General features: G+C 60.3%; 5 protein-coding genes across 7 annotated transcripts; 3 read left to right on the top strand and 2 right to left on the bottom strand.

Annotated features, from left to right (window-relative positions):
* Nucleotide 1: 1 nt before the first annotated feature.
* JDV02_005223 (uncharacterized protein) lies at nt 2-3,484 on the top strand. 2 transcript variants are annotated; one of them, XM_047986498.1, is made up of 4 exons: nt 2-600; nt 685-852; nt 919-2,297; nt 2,359-3,484. In XM_047986498.1, the coding sequence occupies exons 1-4, from the start codon at nt 529-531 to the stop codon at nt 2,372-2,374; spliced, it is 1,635 nt and encodes a 544-aa protein (XP_047842480.1). In that variant the 5' UTR covers nt 2-528; the 3' UTR covers nt 2,375-3,484. The 2 variants fall into 2 exon arrangements, with proteins under 2 accessions (XP_047842480.1, XP_047842479.1); XM_047986497.1 differs by having other exon boundaries at nt 919-3,484.
* Nucleotides 2,904-7,127, bottom strand: CSE1 (importin-alpha export receptor). The gene is made up of 7 exons (XM_047986499.1): nt 6,912-7,127; nt 6,677-6,819; nt 6,439-6,606; nt 6,207-6,377; nt 4,750-6,145; nt 4,391-4,694; nt 2,904-4,332 (listed from the first exon to the last, which is right to left on the bottom strand). The coding sequence occupies exons 1-7, from the start codon at nt 6,979-6,981 to the stop codon at nt 3,705-3,707; spliced, it is 2,880 nt and encodes a 959-aa protein (XP_047842481.1). The 5' UTR covers nt 6,982-7,127; the 3' UTR covers nt 2,904-3,704.
* A 1,653-nt stretch (nt 7,128-8,780) lies between these two features.
* TSC2 (Tuberous sclerosis 2-like protein) lies at nt 8,781-14,551 on the top strand. The gene is made up of 2 exons (XM_047986500.1): nt 8,781-9,231; nt 9,341-14,551. Exon 2 carries the CDS (start codon nt 9,392-9,394, stop codon nt 14,177-14,179), a length of 4,788 nt encoding a protein of 1,595 aa, XP_047842482.1. The 5' UTR covers nt 8,781-9,231; nt 9,341-9,391; the 3' UTR covers nt 14,180-14,551.
* A 301-nt stretch (nt 14,552-14,852) lies between these two features.
* JDV02_005226 (uncharacterized protein) lies at nt 14,853-18,447 on the top strand. Of its 2 annotated transcripts, XM_047986501.1 has the most exons (8): nt 14,853-15,113; nt 15,212-15,623; nt 15,758-15,829; nt 15,935-16,058; nt 16,175-16,351; nt 16,425-16,688; nt 16,774-16,891; nt 16,988-18,447. In XM_047986501.1, the coding sequence occupies exons 1-8, from the start codon at nt 15,056-15,058 to the stop codon at nt 18,112-18,114; spliced, it is 2,352 nt and encodes a 783-aa protein (XP_047842483.1). In that variant the 5' UTR covers nt 14,853-15,055; the 3' UTR covers nt 18,115-18,447. The 2 variants fall into 2 exon arrangements, with proteins under 2 accessions (XP_047842483.1, XP_047842484.1); XM_047986502.1 differs by having other exon boundaries at nt 15,212-15,829.
* A 234-nt stretch (nt 18,448-18,681) lies between these two features.
* Nucleotides 18,682-20,041, bottom strand: CAF16 (CCR4-NOT regulatory complex component; the record flags this gene model as incomplete). Its single annotated transcript, XM_047986503.1, has 2 exons — nt 18,890-20,041; nt 18,682-18,753 (listed from the first exon to the last, which is right to left on the bottom strand). The coding sequence occupies exons 1-2, from the start codon at nt 19,763-19,765 to the stop codon at nt 18,682-18,684; spliced, it is 948 nt and encodes a 315-aa protein (XP_047842485.1). The 5' UTR covers nt 19,766-20,041.
* Nucleotides 20,042-20,355: the final 314 nt, after the last annotated feature.

Below are 20,355 nucleotides of genomic sequence, written 5' to 3' on the forward strand. Positions count from 1 at the left end.
CCCCCGGTTCTGATCGAACGCCTCCCGAGGGGGGCCTACTAATGGATCGTCGCTGAGTTAGTTCAGCATTATGCCGGGCCCAACTATGGCACCCGTGCCCTCCATGCTGCCCGCCGCTGTTCGCTCGGCTCCCTCTTCGTTATTACCTTGCTGACATCTCCCGTTTCTCGCTTGTCGGTCCCGCGACTCCTACACCTGACGCCTCAATCCTCGCTTCTGTCTGGTGCGCGCGCCGCTGTCTGCCTGTCCGTCGCTTCCCTCGTCGTCCTGGGCCCTCCCGCGTCGCATCGCAGCAGCACTGACTTGACTGCCTTTGCCTGGTAGGCAGCTGGAGGAGGTGCCAGGTCGGCGACCGCGCTTTGCGACGCTTGAGACACGCCGCATCCAGCACAACGCCTACACAACCCCAAGTCCACTCATAATGCGCCTATAACACAACGCTACTTTCTCCTTCTCTCTCTTTGGTCGCTCTGTTTTCCTTTGCGTGTTTGGCCTGTGCCCCAGATCCCGCTCTCGAGCGCCTTGGCCATGGACCGCCTCGACGGCATCCTCCTGGTCCCCCCAGACCGGAGCCAGATCCTTGGCCGGGCGTCATGGAAGGTCGGTCCCCCCCCCCGCTGCTACCATCGCTGCAGACCTCCCCCTTCGTTGTCTGCGGCCCTTTCTGACATGAACTATCTGCAGTCTCGCTACGTCGTTGTCGGCAAACGGAACCCTAACGCCAGGGACCGCCAAGGCAGTTCAACCTACGTTCAAGGCGTTACCACAGGGAGGATTCCGACGTCGATGCCCAAGCCCCTCCCCAAAATCCCGTCATCGGACGAATACTGTATACTCGTCTACAAATCCAAGGTAATAATCCATTTCAGTCCCCTGCCGCCACGAAATCGGGCACGCTGGTCTAACGTGACGACCCAGGACGACTCTGAGCCAATCCAACAATGGCCGGCCAGCTGCGTCACCGACTGCCAAGTCCAGCACGTTACCAACCGAAAACAGAGCCCCGCTCAGCCGACTCTCGTCATCACCATCTCTGACAAGGAGCGCCGACGCAGATCAAGCCGGGCAGCTGGCTTCATAGCGAACAACAAAGAGGCAGGCACCACGACGCTCTGGTTCCGTGTCCCCTCGGAAGATCGCCGCCCAGGCCTCCACGATTGGGCGCGCTTCATACAGGCCAAAAAGGATGCTCCAGCCACTGAAAGCCCATCGTCGCCCATCTTCACCAGCCCCTTCTCAACCAGGTCGCACGACAACTCGGACCATGCCTTTCGCTCGGGGAGCGAAAATCGCGGGCTTCAGCACAAGAGCTCGACGGCAACATACTCCACCGGCCCGCGGGACTGTCCTCCCACTTTCAGTTCCGAGTCGCCGAGCTTGCGATCGAAGCGCAGCGATATATCCTCCCCGTCTAGCAATGCCTACGGGCCGCAGAAGATCCCGTATGCCATCCCTGGGCAGCATTACACCACCGTTCTCCCTACAGACATTGGCCCGTCCACCCCGCATGGTGACTACCGCGGCGAACTGATCGAGGGCTGGACGTCAGCCCAAGGAAGGACCTCGACCATGAGCTCCCCAACACGGACTCGAGATAGCATTAGTTCTCAAGTTCATCACCCCCAGCTCTATGATGCTTCACTGCCACCTGCCCCGGGCGAGACCATCCTCGATCGGGCATTTCAGTTGGGACACATACCAGGCGCCGAGACGTATATTCCAGGGCAGGAAAAGCTCAGCTCCATCGCCAGATTCGACGCGCTCATGCGCGAGAAAGAGCAGCGCCGAAAGCAGGAGGAGGCTGCTGCCAACGCAGAGCAGGCAGCGATGCGCAGCACATTCGAAGAAGACGACAGCGATGCCGAGGTGGATCCCCACGACTCGTCCGACTCGGACTCTGAGAACGAGGGGCCGTCCCAGGACATGGATCATTTCATTCAGGCACCTCTAATGTCACCTGGCGCGCAACGCGCACTAGCGTACATCGCCGGTCGGCATGACCCCGTTCGCAACTCGACTTCGCACCGCCCGAGCATGTCGCGGGCCCACGTCAGCTTCCACGCTGACTCCGTGCGGTCATCCACGGCGACCCCAGTACCGCCCTCCCGCCCGCACACTGCGCATGCTAAGTCGCGACCGAATAACGGGCGCACCCAGAGCACACCCCAACTCGCCGCCCCTTCCACAGCGACACTTGACGCTCCCCCGACCGTGAGCAAAAGCAAGCCCTCGGCAACCCCCGATCCGCACCAGCCCCCCAGCGGAGACGGTCGTCTTTCCAGCTCCAGCGCGAAAAGGTTGAGTTTCACCGAGTTCACAAAACGGCTCTCCAGCACCAGCAGCTTACTGCTCGTCCAGACGAATGCCAGCGTAGGAAGCAGCCGCGGCAGCAGCGAGATCGAGCCTCAGCCGCCCTCGGCGGGCCGCACGAGCTTGACGATTCGTGGCGGCGCGTCCCTCTCCAAGCCACTACCGCCGAGGCCGGACGGCCAGGATAGGCGATGTGGGTGGCGAGGCAGCGTCGGTGTTGTGGCACCAGAGGGTGGGTTTTTATGAGGTCTTGTGCGCAGCACGGAGGAAGGCTCGTTTTTTGGAGGACAGCAGTGGGGGGAAGACTTGGCCATGCCGATGCATTCTATGATACCACACGATTGACGAGGCGCGATATACAACGCTAAACAACTTGACGACATTTTTTTCGTATTACATCCGCATCGTTCAGACACCCGCAGCCACTCACGCAGGCGGCCCGGGCTCATTTATGACGATTCAAAGCAGCAGGCGGGGACAAGCGACGGGGCGCCCAACGTACGGACGACGGGCACGCAGAGCTGTGGTCGACTCAGCCTTTTTATTTAATATCTTTAACGATACCTGGTCCTTCATTTGACGCGCTTGGCGAAGCCTTCTTTTCTTGTACATGTATAAGCTACCCATCTAGACGCATGCAGCTCAACCTTCTAGAGCCCCGAATACAGACGGTCCGGTCTGCCGGAGACTCCTTGTTATTACTACTAGACTTGGGGAGGGGCGCAGAGGAGCGGGCCAACTGACTGACTGTCGCGCGTGTGGACGTGTCGGGCGTCTCCTTGAGAGATGGAGTGTGTGTTGGGCAATTAGTCGACGTCCCCATACATGTTATGACGGATGGTTGGGTGAACGGACAGAGGGAGGGACGACGCTCACGCCTTCGATCAGTACGCATGACGCTCGAGGGGCGTCTATCTGCCTGCCGGGCGCGACTGAAACCAATATGGTATCAACTACTAGTCACTTGCTGCGGGCATTACCGTCAAGACTCCCACGGACGTCAACCGGGTGCATCGCCCGGTCCCGCGATGGCAACGGGACAACGAGGCAGGATTTGGCTGATCGTAATTTGACATTGTGTGTGGCCGATGCGTCAACTACTATCGTTCCCGACGCGTTGTTTCCACGTTACGTGCCCCCCCGGCCAGGAAGCTGGGCTTTTGATAGACGTGCCCTGTAATTCTCTCCGGGGCCGCATACGAGTTCGTTCTCGCAAGTGGTATCTTCCATGTTCACCGTCCCTTGTCCCTGCCTATATTCCAGGAACCCTGCCGCCGTGTGCCCCTTGCGGGGTATCCCACACTTGTCCCCCTGCACTGCATGGGATGGGATGCGCTCGCCCCGTTTTGTGTAGTAACATCTGCAGCCGCCCGATTGCAGGTCTCCCTCTTCCGTCAGCGAATAAACTGCGCAATCGCCGCCTGCTGGTCGGCAGGCAGCCGCTGGCCGATGAAACTCTCGATGGCTCCGCCGTGCCGCGCGTTGGCCGCCACCATGTAGTCCTTGACCCATTTGGTCACGTCGACAACTTCTGGGAAGTCGTCCTGCACCACAGGCCTGCATGTGTTCAACGCAGTAAAGGTCATGCCAAAGCCAATATCGTCGACCGATGCCTCGGTGATGATCTCATCGCCAAGTCCGCCGGAGACGGCCGGAGGGTTCGCCAGCAGGGACAGCAGGATGCGGCAGCTGTTGGCCCAGCCCTTCATGAACTTCTGGGCAAACACTTGCGAGTCGCACAGCGTCTTCGTCAGAGACACCACGGCTGTCTTGCGATCCACTGGCTTGGCAAGCTTCTCCGTCTCGGCCAGCACGAAGGGCGGGTAGACCTGAGAAAATGCTCTCTCGTCAAGCTGGTCCGACTTCTTGATGAAGTAATCCGCTCCATAGCCAGCCTCAAGCCTGGCGCCGACAAGGTGGTAGAAACGCGCGAAGCGGATCTTGAACGTCTCTGGAGGTGATCCCTGCAGCTTCGTGTAGAGCAGTTGCACGATCGTTCCAAAGTACTGGTCGATGGTTGCCCTACGACGATGCGTTAGCAAGCTAATGGCGCATCGCGACACCAGTGGAAGATGCTCACGGCTCAAAAGAGTGGATAATCGCATCCAGGACATCGAACGACATGAGCTCCGACTTCTTGCTGCTCAGCAGCTTCTGGAAAATACCCAGCACCGGCTCTAGCTGGTTCTCTGCAACAATGACCTTGGCGGCCTTGGGAATGACCGCCGACAACAGGCGGGTGCAGGCAGGGACGTTGCCGCGGACCTCCCACAGAGGCGCCGCAAGAAGAGGACCGAGGAGGACTTTGTACTCGTCCGACACATCCTGCGAGGGGCAGGATTCAAGGAACTGGGCCAAAATTTGAAAAATGTAAGGCAAGAACTCTGAGCAACGTGTTAGCAGACAGGCTTTTCACTTCGGGTGACGTGTGTTACTGACCGGAAACGTCCTCCGCCAGGATCTTGTTGAATGGCTCCCACAGTTTTTGGTTAAAGAGAGCAGCGCTTGTGCCTGAGCAATACCGCACGAGAGCGCCCATCGCCTCGAAATGGTAGTAGTAAAACCTCGGGTTGCTCGGGTTCTGCTTCATCACATTGGTGATGAGGATGAGATGGGTCAAGACATTCTCCAGGACAGGCGTAGCACCATCCTTGATGACGATCAGGATACGCATCACGCAGCGCATCAAGAACTCATTCTCCTGTAGCTTGGCAGGACTCGTCTCCTTCTCAATCAGCTTGAAAAGATGCGTCAGCAGGTCCTTGGCGAATGGCTCAATGTCGACGCGGGGGAACATTTGGTTGCCGGCGTCATCGGCCAAGAAGAGTACGCGTTCCACCGCAATGGCAGCGTACGTGTACACAACGTAGTTGGACGAGTTGAGGTTCTGGACCAGCGGGCCCAGCGCGAGCTTCCACTGCTCCTTGGACAGCTGGCTCCGGAACGTGTAGAGGTACTTGATCGCATCGACCCTCGAGATGGGCGAGACGCTCTCGCCGCCCATCAGATCGGCAGCGATATTCTGCTCAAAGAACTCGACAACATTGACCAACGGGTTGACAGTCTTGACACCCTGGGCGGCCGTCACGGCTCCCTTTGCCGCGATGGACAAGTAGAGGTAGACTGCCGTGTCTTTCGCCTTCCAGTCCGACTTGCCCAGAGTCAGGTAGTGGGTGATGTACCTCGTGACAGTGCTGGTCACCAACGACTCAAAGTTTTCTTGAAGCTTGCGGAGGAAGTCGGTCGCAGACCTTCTCCGCGAATCTGTGTCTGAGCCTTCCAGGTCGCGACGGATGAACTCGATCGGCTCGTCCTCAAACATCTCCAGATCAGACTCTCTAAGTGCGACATTGGGCAGGATGACCTTCTCCACGATCTGTGTGAGGACGTTCTCGTCGTTGAACATGCTAGAGTGCTTCGGATTCGAGGCAACGGCGGTGAGGAAGTGGAGGGCCTTGCTGACGACCGTGTCGTATTTGGTTTCCTGGCCAATCGTGGACAGTAGATTCCAGGCACTCGTGATGAATGGTTCGCAGTACTTTGCCCAGTCCTCGTCGTACTTGGTCGTGAACAGCTCGAGCAGTTCACATATATCAGCCTTGACGGTGTCGGCTATGCTCGCCTCGGTATCATCGTCCGTTTGCAAGACGGGGTTTGTGTAGTCGAGATACTTGTGCAGAAGCGTGGCGATGCTTTTGAGATTCTCGTCGAAGATGGGCGGGATATCGTGACACGACATATCGTACATGATTTTGATCTGGAGATCGAGGACCTCGAACCAGCCCTGGAGCACGTCCTTGTTGTTTGTGTTTTGGTCGATTATGTCGTTTGTGGTCTGGCAAAGCGTTAGTCCAGCCGTCAGTGTCAGTGAGACGGGCAACGCGGCATCTACGCACCACGAGGAGCTGAACAAATGGTTGTCCAAACGTGTTGATGACGTGGTTGATCTCCGTGTACAGCTCGTCGGTTCTCAGGAGCGGCCGCCATCGAGCGAAGATGGAGTGCGCTACCTCGAGCACACCAATGTTGATTTTGGGGTCGGTGTTGGAGAAACGGCTGACGAGTTCCTTGAATTGTCGTAGTCAATACCCGCATATCCCTAGTGGCTTCGGCAAGGCTTGAACATACCTGCGTGAGTGTGTCCCACCTTCGCCAAAAGTCCGAATCCGCAATGATGCTGATAGCCTCACCAAGCTGGCTCTGGACGGTGGGTGGCGATGAGATCATGAGGCCGATGAGGCGCTCCTTGATGGTGCCGACCTCATCTGGCGGCAGTTTGTAGTTGCCCTCTTCGTCCTAGAGCGCAAAAGTTTTAGCTCTCAGCCGGTCGAGGCTATGCTATGCGGGCACGGGCTCGACGACCTACCACATAGTTGAATCGGATGAAGTTTTTGAAGGCGAGTGCGGCGGCAAGGCGGGTATTGAGGGGTAGGGATTCGGAGTTGACAATGTTGAGCAGGCTGAGTGAGTAGTGAGGCTTGACTGCTTCCTGCTTGAGGGCGGTCTCGGCTGACGGTCGATATCAGCAACGAAACGGATCACGACAGAGAGGCAGTACGCGGTGGCGGGGCAGAATCGCAACGGCCAGCGGACGTGCTCACCTTTGCGGTGCTGCGTGGGGTCGAGGGTCGCGTTGAGCAGCTGAGCAATGTGACCAATGTCGGCCGCCATCGTGAGATCTCGCAGGGGGGGTCGTTGAGAGAGCTGCGACACGAGGTGGACGTGGTGATGCGAGAAGTAGTTTGGGGTGGTGGAGGTGCGGGAGAAGCTGAAGGTCGGGTTGGTTTGGTTTGTTTGGGTGCTTCACCTCTTTGTCAGGATTCGTTGTTCGGCGTTCACCAACAGCAACCAGGCGGCCCCGCAAGCGCCTGGAAAATTACCCACCCAGTGCGTGCTGCCGCGCCGGGACCAAACGGGCCGGGGGGGGGAGGGGTTGTTGGAGCGGCGGCATACTGTACGCAGTGGAGACCTGAAGAGCTCTATCGAAGCTCCCTTTTTGGGTGGGCGCAGGAGCTCGGAGCTATGGGACAAGCTCATTCCAGCTACCCTGGAGCGGTCAGTCACAATCTGGTTGTTCGCATCGACGTTGTATGCGTGTCGCGGGGGCTCGAGTTGTTTTGAGGCGTCAATGGCAACTATACAGCTGATTCGGAGCGCCCCGGTGCAGCTGATTTGTCCTGCGGCGAGTAGTTTGGGTTTAGATTGACTTGACGCGATGCAAAGTAGTTAATGCCATGCCATGCCCAGACGTGGGGCCGTTACACATGCTGGCGAGATAATGTCAGTGTACCTGGCCTGCCCAGCCCGGTTTGACGCACAATTTCCATGTGTACGGAGCCCAAAGCCAACGCCTGAACGAACTCATTGGACGGAGTTGCACAAAACCCAAGCCCAGAGTGGGTGACCAAGCCGTGATAATTAGACAGAAGTAAGCCCATGGATGCCCTGAACGCTGCTTGCGAGCTGGGCTTGGTTGGAGGGAGGACACACTTTACCTAACACCACGACAATTGTACATTGCCCGACGCGAGAAACGCCCCGCGTTGCATCACGTCCCCAAAAGCAAAAACATCAGCGAGAAAAAAGAAAACAGGAGAGATCGTCTGGAGCTAAGTATGCAGCATTTTGCATGCACGCCATGCCTGCACGGTACCTGTAACCTGTGGCAGTCCTGGAGTCCGCAGCAAGGGGACGGCGTGGGAAAAAGGCGTGCTTCATCTAGCCCACGATAGTACCTACTACATACATAGCTGTGTGACGCGAGGGGAGCTTGCAAAGTGACCTCTGAGGTTCGTCTGTGTCCTTGCATCCCGATGCTTGTTGGCGGGCATCGCGGGGAGGCTTGTGCTTGCGGGTAATGAGATGCAACGGCGGCCTTGTCCCGTGCCTTGGCCGTGCCCGGCTACCTAGACCTACAGAATCAGAACACCACTGCACTTTCCAGGTGATGACAATCACCTCGATAGCCTCGGGCCAGGGAGGGTCAGCTGCAGCTCACGCATCGTCTAGCGCTACAAAGATGGGACGCCACGACCGCTGCCAATGGCAACACAGCGCAGGCAGGGGCCTCCCGAAACCCCCGGTCCGGGACCCCCCCCCACCTCATCCCTGCGATGAGCCTTGACCCTCTCCTCTCCATAGGCCTGCCCGCCTGCCTGCAGTGCTGCCAGACGGACCCCAGTACTGTCCGTCGCCCAGTGCAAAGTGCGGGCACTGCGCATGCACGCCGGCGGGCGCCTTCCACCCTGAGGCTCCAGGACCCCATCCACCGGCTTCTACCACTCCAGCAGGGCAGGTCTCAAGAGACCCTGGTAGCCCAGCTGGCAAACTGCAGCCATGGAACCTTTAGCTTGCCAGGCCCTTGCCCACTAAGCCTAAGCCGTTCGCATCCAGCACTTGGCAACCACCAAACCAAGCCAACCCAAACCAAATCAATCCCGAGGCCGGGTCGGGTCACTTCGCTTGCTCTACCTGTTCCTCACTTCCCTCATCTTCCTCAACTCTCTGCACCTCTCCCTTCGTTACGCCTCGCCTCCAATCGAACCTCGATATCAACCAAGCTCCTTCGCACGCCGGGCATCAAAATCCTGCAACTGCGACAAGCCCACCGCGACGCCTCATCCCCGCGACCTGTCACATTAGGCCATCGCTGCCCCGGACCAACAGGCTCGACTTCTGGCCAGAGCCATCGCGAAGCGCCCGCCCACGCGCCCTCCCGCTCGCCACGCTCCCAGAACAGGGCAGGCACCGCCTGCTGTGCACATCAACGACGCCCCGCCGTCAGCCACAATATTTGCAAAGACAACCTCGCCGACGTCTCGTCGCGCGCAACGAAGTTTGTCCCCTCTGGCGTCTCGCGGCCCCTGGCCGTATCTACATATATGATCGTGACGCTGTGGTAGCAACGTCGCTGCTTGTATCGTGAGTCTCCCGGACTGCCTCGTCGCCCCACTCGCAGCAGCCATGAAGAGCGTCCCCATGCTGTTGGTGGGAGCTCAGGCCCGAGCGAAGCTGCTGACTCGACGAAAAGGCAGCGCCGACGCCAGCGAATGTTGCAACGAGAACGACGCCAGACGAGCACATGTCCCCGCGGCCTGACGATGACCCCTCCTCACACGATACCACACGCCCGAGCGGCCTCGCCAACGTCTTCCGCAACCTGACAAGCTCTAAAGCATCCCACAAGTCCCCGCCTCCCCTGTCCTTGCCCGTCACTGTTCTGCCGCGGGCCGACCTCGTCCATGCCACCTCGACCAGCTTCCGGGAGCTCTCATCCAACCACATGGACGCATTCGAGCTCCTCAAGAGCGGCTCCGCGAGCGAGCGCATATCTGCCGCCAACACCCTCAAGTATGCCATCACCGAGTACCCTGTCAACCCCGTGCTGGACATTTGGTACGCCGGCAAGGACCTCATCGATGCCGGCAATCATTCGCCAACGCGCCTGGCGGGGTGGGAGCTACTGACCGAGTGCGCGAAGCACCCCTCATCGACGGACTTGGAGCGCAAAGAGTATTTTCAGACCCTGTCTGCACCGGCGCACCCCGAGGATTTCCACCTGCAGCTCGCCGCTCTCGTGGATCTGACGAAGCACGGGCGCCTGATCACGGGATTCGACTACGATCTTATCCCTCTGCTCACGACCTGGCTGTACGAAGCATATCAGTCTGCAAGGAGAGCCCGGAAGAACGCGCAGGCGACTAGAGGTCAGCGAAGCTCTTCCCGGGGCAGGGTGGCGGCATCGGGCGAGGAGAAGAACTTGGCCCAGATCTTCCAGTTTCTCCTCGACGTCATCAAGTTCAGTTTCAACAACGCAAACGAGGCCTCCGTCGTCGGGCTCATCGACCGCCTCCTACTCATTTGCATGAACACGAGCGTCGAGGATGACTTGAGGTCCTGCATTGGCGTAATTGACGCTATTGTGACTTTTGGATCCATTCCCCAGGAGAAGCTCAGGGAGTGTGTCCAGGTTCTTTCTTCCATTTTCTGCCTCGTGCCGACGATGCAGAAACCATCCTGGCACACCATCGCCAATCTCTGCAAGTCTCATAACGGTCAGGCAACTGTACGCATTCTGCTTGACATCCTGCGCAACCTCCCGTCGGAAGGAGCCAAGGACAGGGACACAAGCAGCAGGGAGGTCAGATCTGCCCTTGCCGTGCTTCAGAAGCTGCTCTCCAAGACAACAGAGAAGGGCTACCCCACCGTGCCGTACGCTCTCCTTGTGGATGGCCTGTCCAACGCTTTGCGGGCAACGTCGTCCGTGAAGGTGTACTATTCTCTACTCCAGCTGATCAATGCGTTGTTTGACGACGGGCAAGGACAGACACACCGTCTGATTGTGGATGAGGACTGGTCGATCTGCCTGGACGTTGCTGCCGAATGCTGCCGCAGAGTTCACACAGACTTTGACCGGCGGCGCAGTAGCCAAACCAAGGAAGAGCAGCCGGAGAATGGCGTGGACCGTGAGCTGCTAACGTTGGTTAGTCGCCTGGACGCTATCTTCAACCAGAAGGCTGGAGACTTTGTCCCTCGGGAAACCATCATCAAATTCTTCACCGAGGTCCACACTATTCTTCCTGACGCGACGGCTAGGACAGTTCTGGACTACTTTCAGAAGTTCAGATGCTGCTCTCCGTCCGACCTACGTTGGGAGGAGAATCTTAGCCTGGTCCTGGATGCATTTTTCGGCGACCGAAAGCGGAGCTCCGAGACGCGCCTCCAGGCTTTGCAAACTACCATGAATGCGTACGAAATCGTCGATCTCGTAGGGGACGGAGCCGAGCAGAATCTGATTCCGCGGTTGGCCAAGAGCATCCTGCAAAATGTTGTCGAGGAGACAGACGTGCTGGTGCTCGAGGCCGTCATGTCGCTCATGGTGTCGGTCGTCGTTTCCTGTGACATGGAGCTCTTTGACTACATCATCGACACCCTCCGCGGCATTGTTGTCAACGATCGGTTAAAATCCCCCATTGCATCCCCAACTACGCCTGCGACTCTCTCGCCGTCCAGCCCCGAAGCGCCAGGCTCTTCCCTGGAACAGTCTCCGTCCAATGTCGTTACCAGAGGCTATGTCAAGATGTTCCTCCGCGTCATGAACTCGCACGGAGACAAGAGTGTCCGCCTGTTCAATTCGCTTGTCTCAATTGTCAAACCGAACCACTGCGAAGTCGACGCACGACTCACCGCCATGAAGCTCCTGTTTCGCCTGCGCGCCGATTGGGCCAACCGGATCTTCGTCACGGACGATCTCGAGAACAACTTCCTCGCGACAGCAATGTGCCGGACTGATGCCTCATATGCTAAGAAGCAAGCGGAGGAGGCAGCCCAGTCGTTGCGCTTATCGAGGAGCGACCACGGGACGCAGTCACGCTCCTCAAGGGGCGTTTCCTTCGGGCAGGGGACGGCCGACAGAGGCCTGCCGGTTCGAACTCCAAGCAGCGCAAAGAATGCCCGCCAGAGATATCGCCAGTTGTGGAGCCATCCGGACGCGGACGCACTGCCGGATCCGATACCAAAGTTGATCAGCCCTGTTCTCGTCTCCCAAGAGGTCAACGCGGAACCGGCAGCCGATGGCGACGGGTCCACCAGCGGCAGTGACGAATTGCGCACGGTGGCCCTCAATATGTCGGCGTGGCTTGAGGCTGTCTTGTGCATTCTCCAAGGAAGCGAGTGGGAGGTCTACAGCTTTGTCCTCGTCCATTTGCCTTCGCAGCTGAGCAACCATGCCATTTTTAGGAACGCGATCCCGCAAATTCAGGAGCTTCGTCGTCTCGTCTGCGAGCAGATCCGCACCAACGGCTTCCCAGAGGCGCCGCTGGCATCGGGACTGCGTCGTGCTGATATCGCAATCTGCCTTTTCCACAGCCTGACAATGATACTGAGCTACCACGAGCACTTCCCAAAGACGGACGAGGACGAGATTGTCAGGACCTTTGTGCTCGGCATCGCCAGTTGGGAGCGGACGGCGAAATACTGCATCCACGCGCTGTCAATATGCTGCCACGAGCTTCCGTTGTCCACTAGCAAGTCCTTGATTCAGATGCTGAACCAGATGGCGGCAATCATCACGCAGCCGCACGTGTCGGTGCACATTCTAGAATTTCTCGCCTCTCTAAGCCGCCTACACGATGTTTATGTCAACTTTAGGGAAGATGACTACAGGATTGTTTTCGGCATCTGCTTCCGCTACCTCGAGTATGCCAGGGACAAGAGGCAGTCGCATCGCGGCAGCCACGGTAGTGAAGTCTCGACGCCACTGACCCCGAGCTCGAACCCTGCGGAGCTCATCCCGGCGAACGCGTCGGATGACCTTCCGCAATATGTACACGCACTGGCCTATCATGTCATTCTGTTCTGGTTCCTCGCTCTGAAGATTCAAGACCGCGCACGCCATGTCGGCTGGATTGTCAAGAAGCTCTTTGCGGACGGCGATGGCACTGGGCAGACGGCGGATGAGCAGACGCTGACGTCCATTGACTTTATGCAAAGAGTGGCGTATGCCGACGTGGACGAGTCTGCAGAGGACCCCTACTTTACCGAGGACCGCTTCGGGCCGATAGTCAAGAAGCAGTGGCTCGTCGGCAACAGCATCATCACGATTAAGCAGGCCACGTTGTCCGGATGGGCGCAGATCGTCAAGAGGCAGCCGTCTGGGACGTCGGCGTACGTTGTTCGAGAGACGTTCACTCCTCCGCCGGCGCATCAGACAGAAGGGTACGTTGACATCAGCAGGGAAGGCCAGGCGACGAGCAACACCGTCTTGCCAAGCCACTTGCTCGTCCAGCTCATGTCCCCGGTGCCGCAGACGTACGAGTCAGCGCGACCCATCCCTCTCCCGGAAGACGAGGCCACGGATAGAGCCATCCGTGTCTTTGATCGAAGTTCGAGCCTGGACGGACACAAGGTCGGTGTCGTGTACGTTGGCGAGGGGCAGACGGACGAAGCGGATATTCTGGCCAATGTGTCTGGCAGCAGCGACTACCTCGAGTTTCTGAACAACCTGGGCACGCTCACGAAGCTCAAGGGAGCAACGTTCAACACCCAGGGCTTGGATCGCGAGTACGACTCGGACGGCCAGTATACGTTTTGTTGGCGAGATAGGGTGACGGAGATTGTCTTCCACGTGACGACGCAGATGCCGACGGACCTGGAGCGAGACGCCAACTGCACGCTCAAGAAGAGGCACATTGGAAACGACTTTGTCAACATCATCTTCAACGACTCGGGGCTGCCCTTTAAATTTGACACGTTCCCAAGCCAGTTCAATTTCGTCAACATCGTCATAACGCCGGCATCGCGCGCGTCATTCATCGCGGCACGCGAAGCCGAGTCGGAGAGGGCGCTGAGCCACAGGCAGCCGTTTTACAGGGTGCAGGTGATGAGCAAGCCCGGCTTTCCCGAAGTGTCACCGGCATCGGAGACGAAGATGATTTCACTGAAGGCGCTTCCGGGATTCGTACGGCTACTGGCGCTCAACGCATCCATGTTCTCGGTGGTATGGCATAACCGGGAGGGAGGCGAGCACATCAGCTCGTGGAGTGGTCGGCTCCGGGAGATCCGGCGCTTGCGCGAGAAGCACGGGCCGAAGCCCGCGGGCACGATGGCGTCGCCGCCCCCAACGGCTCTCGGCGGAGGTGCACCACAGGCGGCCCAGGCGGACGCTTCGAGGCCCAGCAGCAGCGTCAGGGACAGCTTTAATAGCCTTCGGCGGACGAGCGTGGCCACATTCTTCACCAGCGCGAGCGAGCAGACGTCACATCGGTCGTCGACGCTGTCCACGGTGGCAACATCCAGCGACACGGAGCTGCCCCCGACCAACGGCACGAGCTCGTTGGTTGAGTCGGTTGACTTTTCCAAGTGGGCTTGATGGATTCGAGGCGTTGTCCTCGCAGAGGGAGGAGTGGTACAAAAGCAGGTGGGTAGTAGACGGTGTCGGGAGGAGGCGAGGCAGAGGACATGTTACGATCCGGACACACAAAAGTTTTGCGCATTTACTGCCGAGTGCGAGTGCATCGGTGTGGGCGTTGTAGAACGCCAGTCATTGCAATTGAGTTTGGAAAGGGCATCCGCGCTGTGGCGGGTGAAGATACCCAGGGAGTCGTCAAGAGGGCAGGCATTCGGACGGCCTCTCTCAGACGAGGGCTGTATGCTTCGGGAAAAACGGCGCAGATTTTCATGTGGTTGGGAACGGGCCGACAGACAGATGTAGCGAATACATAGCATCCTACCTACTCGCCTCCCTGTACGAGGTGGGAGGAAGAGCAAATGGTCTCTTTGACGTCTTGCTTGCGGATCGATTGATGAGCGTTAGTCCGGGGCTGGCGCCGGTACTATATGGGATTCCATCCGTGCAGGCGGGCGGAGCGGCGGACTGCCCGGGCCACCGCCGAAGACCACGCCCGCCGCTGTGGGACCCCCACCCCAGCCAACGGCACGGGGGTTGCTCACTGTAAGGATACCTATAGCATCCCATACTACCTTTAGTACTAAGGTACCGATACTGTAGGTACTTCGTAGGCAACGCGCTCACTGCCTGCGCTCAAACATCCGTGAACGCGTCCGGGTCTCGCCTCAAGTGTCGTGTAATAATTCGTCACCACCACTACACCCTCCGACCGACCTTGTTCATTCATCTATCCACACACGCGACGCGCGAATTCAAATAATTAACGGCACTGCGCGGCAACACCAGGACCACATTGACATTGCAACGGTCCGAGCCACCTCTGGCGTACCATGCGTCATGGCCGCCGCCGCGGCAGATGAGGCCATCGACCTCCTCATCCAGGACGTCGTCGACGGTAAGGCCCGTCACAAATCGCCTCCATTCCTCAAGAGAGGATGAACACCGCCCCTTAGCCCCAGAGCGCCGCGCTGACTCCTCCCCCCTACTCTCCAGCCTCCAGGATTCCGCCCAAGGCCCGCCTCACGAGCATCAAGCCCACGGTCGCGCGGCTCTGCTCGCTCGCCTACGAGCACGGCCTGGCGCCCGTGGCGCTGACCCGGCTAGTGGGCGAGGTGCTCGCGGCGCCGCAGTTGCGTCAGCGCCTCGACCAGGCAAGCCTGCAGGCGCTCGCGCGTAACTTGTACCCGCGCGGCGATGAGGGCGGCGACGAGGGCGTGCCAGCGGAGGCGGCGCTGCGCGTGGTGGGCGCGTTGGGACACGGCGCGGGGAGGGCGGCACTCGGCGCGCAGGCGGCACTGCTGCGTTGGCTGGTGCTCGTATGGCATGTGCTCGACGAGGGGGCGAGGGGCGTTCTGGGGAGGGCGTACGGCGTGCTGTTTGGCGTGCTGGACACGGCGGCGATACGGTCGGTTGTTTGCCCCCCTGCCTCCTCTTCCTCCCATATTCGCGTCTTTTGCGGACGGGGCGACTGCCGTTGTCTAGCTTGTTCCCCCAGAGTCCGCTGGCTAACCGTGCCGTTTGGTGTTGTCGCTGTTACAGGCCGCAGGTTGCCCATGTCCTGGCGCTTCTGACGAGGAGAAAACACGTCCGTCCGTTTCGAATCCAAGCCCTGTGAGCAACCGATGCCCCCCCCCTCACCCCCCTTTTCTTCCGCGGAGCAACGTCTGGGGGGTAAACCTCTCCGCGAACGACCGCTGACTTGCGGGACACCTGCAGGCTCAACCTCTCGAGGCAGACGGGCAACGACCCGTGTCTCGTCGGCCTGCTGCGCGTCTACAAGGACTACTACCCGGAGATTATCGTGGGCGAGGCCGTTCGCGGCAAGGCGGCGGCGTTCAAGGTGAGTTGATGGGTCCCCCTCACCGATCCGTGTACGGGGCTTCGGCTAGCGGCTTGACCTCTGCGCCTGAAGGCGGATCCGTTATTTGCGTCGCTGAGCTGACGATGCCCCTGAAGCACCCGGATCCGATATGGCGCGCGAGACTGGACGAGATACGGGAAGCGCACGCGCAGCGACACGCGGGGGCGCCGTCTGAGGCAATGCGGAGCGGCGGCTTCAGGGTGAACCGACCTGTCCACCGGAGCGCGCGCGGCAAGCTTGTGCCCGTCGTGCATACATCTCACGCGACTGAGGTTCGTTCACTTTATCGAGAGTAGACATCGGCTAGTCTAGTCGCCATACAAAAACCGCTAACACGGCGCGCAGGACTCGGTCACGCTCGAAGAGGTCGACGGCGTCGACGCCTTTGTCCGTAGCCTCGACCGCCTCGAGCTGCCCAACCAGCTCGTCGCTGTGCTCGTCGACCCGCTGCTGCAGAAGCTGCTCGTCCTGCGGCCCAGCGCCGAGGCCGACCGCCGCGTCGCCAACTGGCTGGGCGGCGTGCTGCGCGAAGTGGCCGACGGGGACGCCGACGAGGACACGCTGTGGGAGGTGCTCGAGGTGGTGAGGGACTATGTCACGCAGACAAAGGTACGCGCCTCGCGAAGGATGCTTCTTTTTTGCTTGTGTTTGTGTATGGGCATCGGGCTGACCCGTGTGTATATGACTTGTCCAGACGTTACCGCCGGTGCTGCTGAGCTTCTTTGCGCGCTTCCTCACGCTCTGGGGCGGCGAGGGACGGCGCGACCTCGTCATGGACATTCTCGGCTACACGCCGCTGCTCGACTTTCAAGGTACGCCCCGACGCGCTGCTGCTTACCCCCCCCGGGCTCGTGTCGTCCTACCTGTTGTGTGCGGTCGGCGGATGTTGTCGCTGACCCGTCGCGCAGAGCTTTACCCGCACATCTTTCAGCCCCTCGAGGCCGCCGTCCAGGACAACTCGTCCGAGACGCTCCTCGCGCTGCTCGGCCTCTACACCAGACTCCTCCGCCGCTGGGTCACGGCTCTGCACGCCGCGTCGCCCGTCCCCGCGCACGCCGACGCGGCCGTCACGGCCCTGGTGCGGCATGTCAACACCCTCGCCCTCACGCTCCTCCAGATCGCTGGCACCGACGACGGCGGCGGAGGCGGAGATCACGACAACAACAACAACGTCAACAGCGTTGCCGTCGAGTCGGCCATCCTCTCCTTCTACGAGCAGACGACGCCGCTCGTCGCCCACCCGACACTCCGGCAGTACGTGCGCATCGAGCTGCCCCCCTCGGAGCTCGTCTACGACCTCTTCTTCAGCTCCTCGCTCGCCTCCGTGTCGCGCCTGTGCCGCATCCTTGCCGCATATAAGCGCGGCTTCGAGGCGGCCATGACAACGCGCCCCGTCGCGGGACGCCGCGGCCGCCCCAGCGGCGGCGGCGACAGCTCTGGCGTCGTTGACAACAACAGCAACAATACCACGGACGGTGCCGCCGCCGCAGCGCAGCCCATCGACGCGTCCACGTACCCCAAGGCCTACGTCAACCGCTACAACGGCTTCCTCATGGACATGTGCAACTGCCTGTGGCGCGCCCGCGCCTTTGGCCTCGCCGACGCCAACTCGCGCGGCTGCCTGCTCGCGCCCGCCGTCGTCGCCGCCCTGACGGCCTACGTGCCCGCCGTGGACCGCGCCTTTTCCCTCGCGTCGCTGCTGTCGCTGTCGCACGCGCCGCTGCTCGCGCGGCAGAGCATCCTGCGCGTGCGCGAGCTCGAGGACGAGGCACTCGAGCGCGGCGGCGACAGCATCCGCACGCGCCACGCCGGCCCCGTCACGCAGGACAGCCTCGCCAAGCTGGCGGCCGCGGGCGGGCTGCGGCTCAGCTGGCAGGAGTACAGGATCGAGGTGCTCGAGGCGCTGAGCGCGCGGGGCCTGCCCGGCGTGACGGAGCTGCTCAAGAATACCATGACGGTGCTCAAGAACTCGATGGACGGGCGGTCTGCCGCCGCCGCCGCCGCCGCCACTGGCTCGCAGAAGACGGTGTCGTAACTTAGGGGGGCCAACACAGCGGGCACGGGGTTGGGAGGGGACACCGTCGCAGTAATAATGGTACGCGCGAGTGAGGACAGGGAGACACGATGGGGCATACCTAAAAAAGGCGTTCACACGACAGACATGATGGGAAGACAAATCGCAATGGCGTCAACAGCGCGGCGCAGCTCAGGGCCGCTGCTGGTGTGGAAATTGACGTCCATCTAGATCCGGCCCCGCCGAGTTGAAGACGGGAGCCAACCCCCTCCCTCGCATGCCCTCCCCAATGGTTGAATACAGGGTATCATGATGAGAATCGAACTTGAGCGAGCTACCGTCGCTGCCACCCTCTTTTCTTCCGCCCACAAGATGTTGCTCCTGCTCCTGCCCCTGCTGCTGTCCCGTGTGATCCATCCACAGACAAGATACGCAGGGTTGAGGCCTGCTGTACCGTTATAGCATGTAAAAGGTAATTCCAAGAAACGCCGCGCACCGTTGAATAATGTGCCCAGCTGTGTTAAACCAGAAGAGGAAAATCAGAATGACCCGTCTTCGCGCCGTGTGCGTATGCAGTTGAGTGCCCCCCTATGATGCCCTCTTTCCCAGAAACGTTTTGTTGTTGTCTTCCCCGCCGACCCTGGCTGTGTTAAACTGGCGCTGAAGAAGAAGGTATATATGCAGTTGAGTGCCGACGGCACAGAGTGTCGGTTGAGCGTGAGATGACTGGTATGAATGACCTAGACACAAGGAAAAGAGAGGTCCCTGTCAAAGCGCAAGAAGAAGGCCCCTACACCTCCGACTGCTTTGACTCGTCGCCGTAGCCGCCAATCTTGATGCCGCCAAAGCCGTACGTCTTGCCCTCGGAGCCGAGGTTGGCTTGGCTCCGAGGCCCGCGCTCCGCGAGATCCTGCTTCAGCCAGCCAAAGACGAGCTCGCCGAGGCGGCTGTTGCCGGTGTGGCCGACGGAGCCGTCGATGGAGGCGAGCATGGTGTCGGCGCGGTCCCACTCCTTGACGGTGCCGAGGTGCATGTGGACGAGGTGAGTGGGCCAGCCGGCGAGGTTGTCGAGGATGTGCGTGGCGTAGACGATGGTGCACTCGCGGGACTCTGTCTCGCGCTTGAGCCAGTCGAGGAAGCTGGCGCGGCTGAGGACATCCAGGTCGACGGTGATCTCGTCGAGAAAGAGGACGGTCCAGGGGCGGAGCAGGCCCATGGCGAGCTGGACGCGGCGGCGCTCGCCGTCGGACACGGCGTGCATGCGCCAGTTGGTGTCAATGTCGAGCATGGCGACGAGCTCGTCCCTGCGCTCGGGGTAGGCGTCGCCGCCGACGGAGCGGAGGAGCTCGACGACGCCAATGTCGTTGCGGACGATGGGGTTGAGCACCCACTCGAGGCCGAGGTAGGTGACGCCCTCGAGGCTCTCCTTGAAGGGGTCGACGCCGCAGATGGAGATGGTGTTGCTGGGCGCGAGGCGCTTGCCGGCGAGAAGCCGCAGGAGCGTCGTCTTGCCGGCGCCGTTTGCGCCGATGAGCAGCGTGCGCGAGCGGGGGGGCAGGTCGAGCGTGATGTGGCGGACGCCCGTCGAGTAGTCGGGGAAGGTGTACGAGAGGTCGTTGACCTGCACCCGGGGGGGCTTTTGCGAGGACGAGGCGGCGGCGGCGGCAGCCATGGTGGGCGGAACGGGGCTTCGGGAACGGTTTGTCGTGGGAAGAAGTTTGTCGGCGGAGGCGGAGGCGGAGGCAGAGAGAGAGATAGGGAGAAAGAGAGGGAGGGAGAGAGGGAGAGAGAAAGAGAGAGGAGTATCGAGCCCCAGGGCGGAAGGGGACTGCTAGCTTGGTTTATATACAACGGAAAGACCCAAGCGATGGATCAATGGTCGGCGGCTTGACCGACTACGGTAGCCTTGGAGGTGTCGTCGAAAGGGCGGCGGGTACTTGACCGATTGCGGAGGAGTGGCTAAGCGGGAGGGACGTCAAATTCTGGTAGATTCGGGCATTCGGCGTTCCCAGAATCGACAAGTTGCCTCCATTTGGCAGGCAGCACACTGGCTGGCCAATTGGTCGACGCATCATCAATCCATTGAAGCCATTGAATGGCCGCTCCGGCACCCTACTAACCCGCCCGTGGCCCGGGCTGCTGAGGTACGGGCTTGCCTGTGGCGGGGTACGGCCAACACACCGCCTGAGAAGCCTCTGCTGGAAGCGCCTGGGGGCGGACGCTGATAGCGGGGTCAGCGGCCCGGGTGCCCGCGTCCAGCCG

The sequence above is a fragment of the Purpureocillium takamizusanense genome, chromosome 4, assembly GCF_022605165.1.
Source record: "Purpureocillium takamizusanense chromosome 4, complete sequence".
NCBI classification, from domain to species: domain Eukaryota; kingdom Fungi; phylum Ascomycota; class Sordariomycetes; order Hypocreales; family Ophiocordycipitaceae; genus Purpureocillium; species Purpureocillium takamizusanense.

Bases quoted from the DNA above. Each gene is read 5' to 3' on its own strand.
- JDV02_005223 (XM_047986497.1), top strand. From the start codon at position 529: ATGGACCGCCTCGACGGCATCCTCCTGGTCCCCCCAGACCGGAGCCAG. The intron at 601-684 runs GTCGGTCCCCCC...AACTATCTGCAG, and splicing joins TTGGCCGGGCGTCATGGAAG to TCTCGCTACGTCGTTGTCGG. The intron at 853-918 runs GTAATAATCCAT...GTGACGACCCAG, and splicing joins TACTCGTCTACAAATCCAAG to GACGACTCTGAGCCAATCCA.
- CSE1 (XM_047986499.1), bottom strand. From the start codon at position 6,981: ATGGCGGCCGACATTGGTCACATTGCTCAGCTGCTCAACGCGACCCTC. The intron at 6,378-6,438 runs GTATGTTCAAGC...CGACAATTCAAG, and splicing joins GGTGGGACACACTCACGCAG to GAACTCGTCAGCCGTTTCTC. The intron at 4,695-4,749 runs GTCAGTAACACA...CACGTTGCTCAG, and splicing joins CCTGGCGGAGGACGTTTCCG to AGTTCTTGCCTTACATTTTT.
- TSC2 (XM_047986500.1), top strand. From the start codon at position 9,392: ATGTCCCCGCGGCCTGACGATGACCCCTCCTCACACGATACCACACGC.
- JDV02_005226 (XM_047986501.1), top strand. From the start codon at position 15,056: ATGGCCGCCGCCGCGGCAGATGAGGCCATCGACCTCCTCATCCAGGAC. The intron at 16,352-16,424 runs GTTCGTTCACTT...CACGGCGCGCAG, and splicing joins ATACATCTCACGCGACTGAG to GACTCGGTCACGCTCGAAGA. The intron at 16,689-16,773 runs GTACGCGCCTCG...TGACTTGTCCAG, and splicing joins ACTATGTCACGCAGACAAAG to ACGTTACCGCCGGTGCTGCT.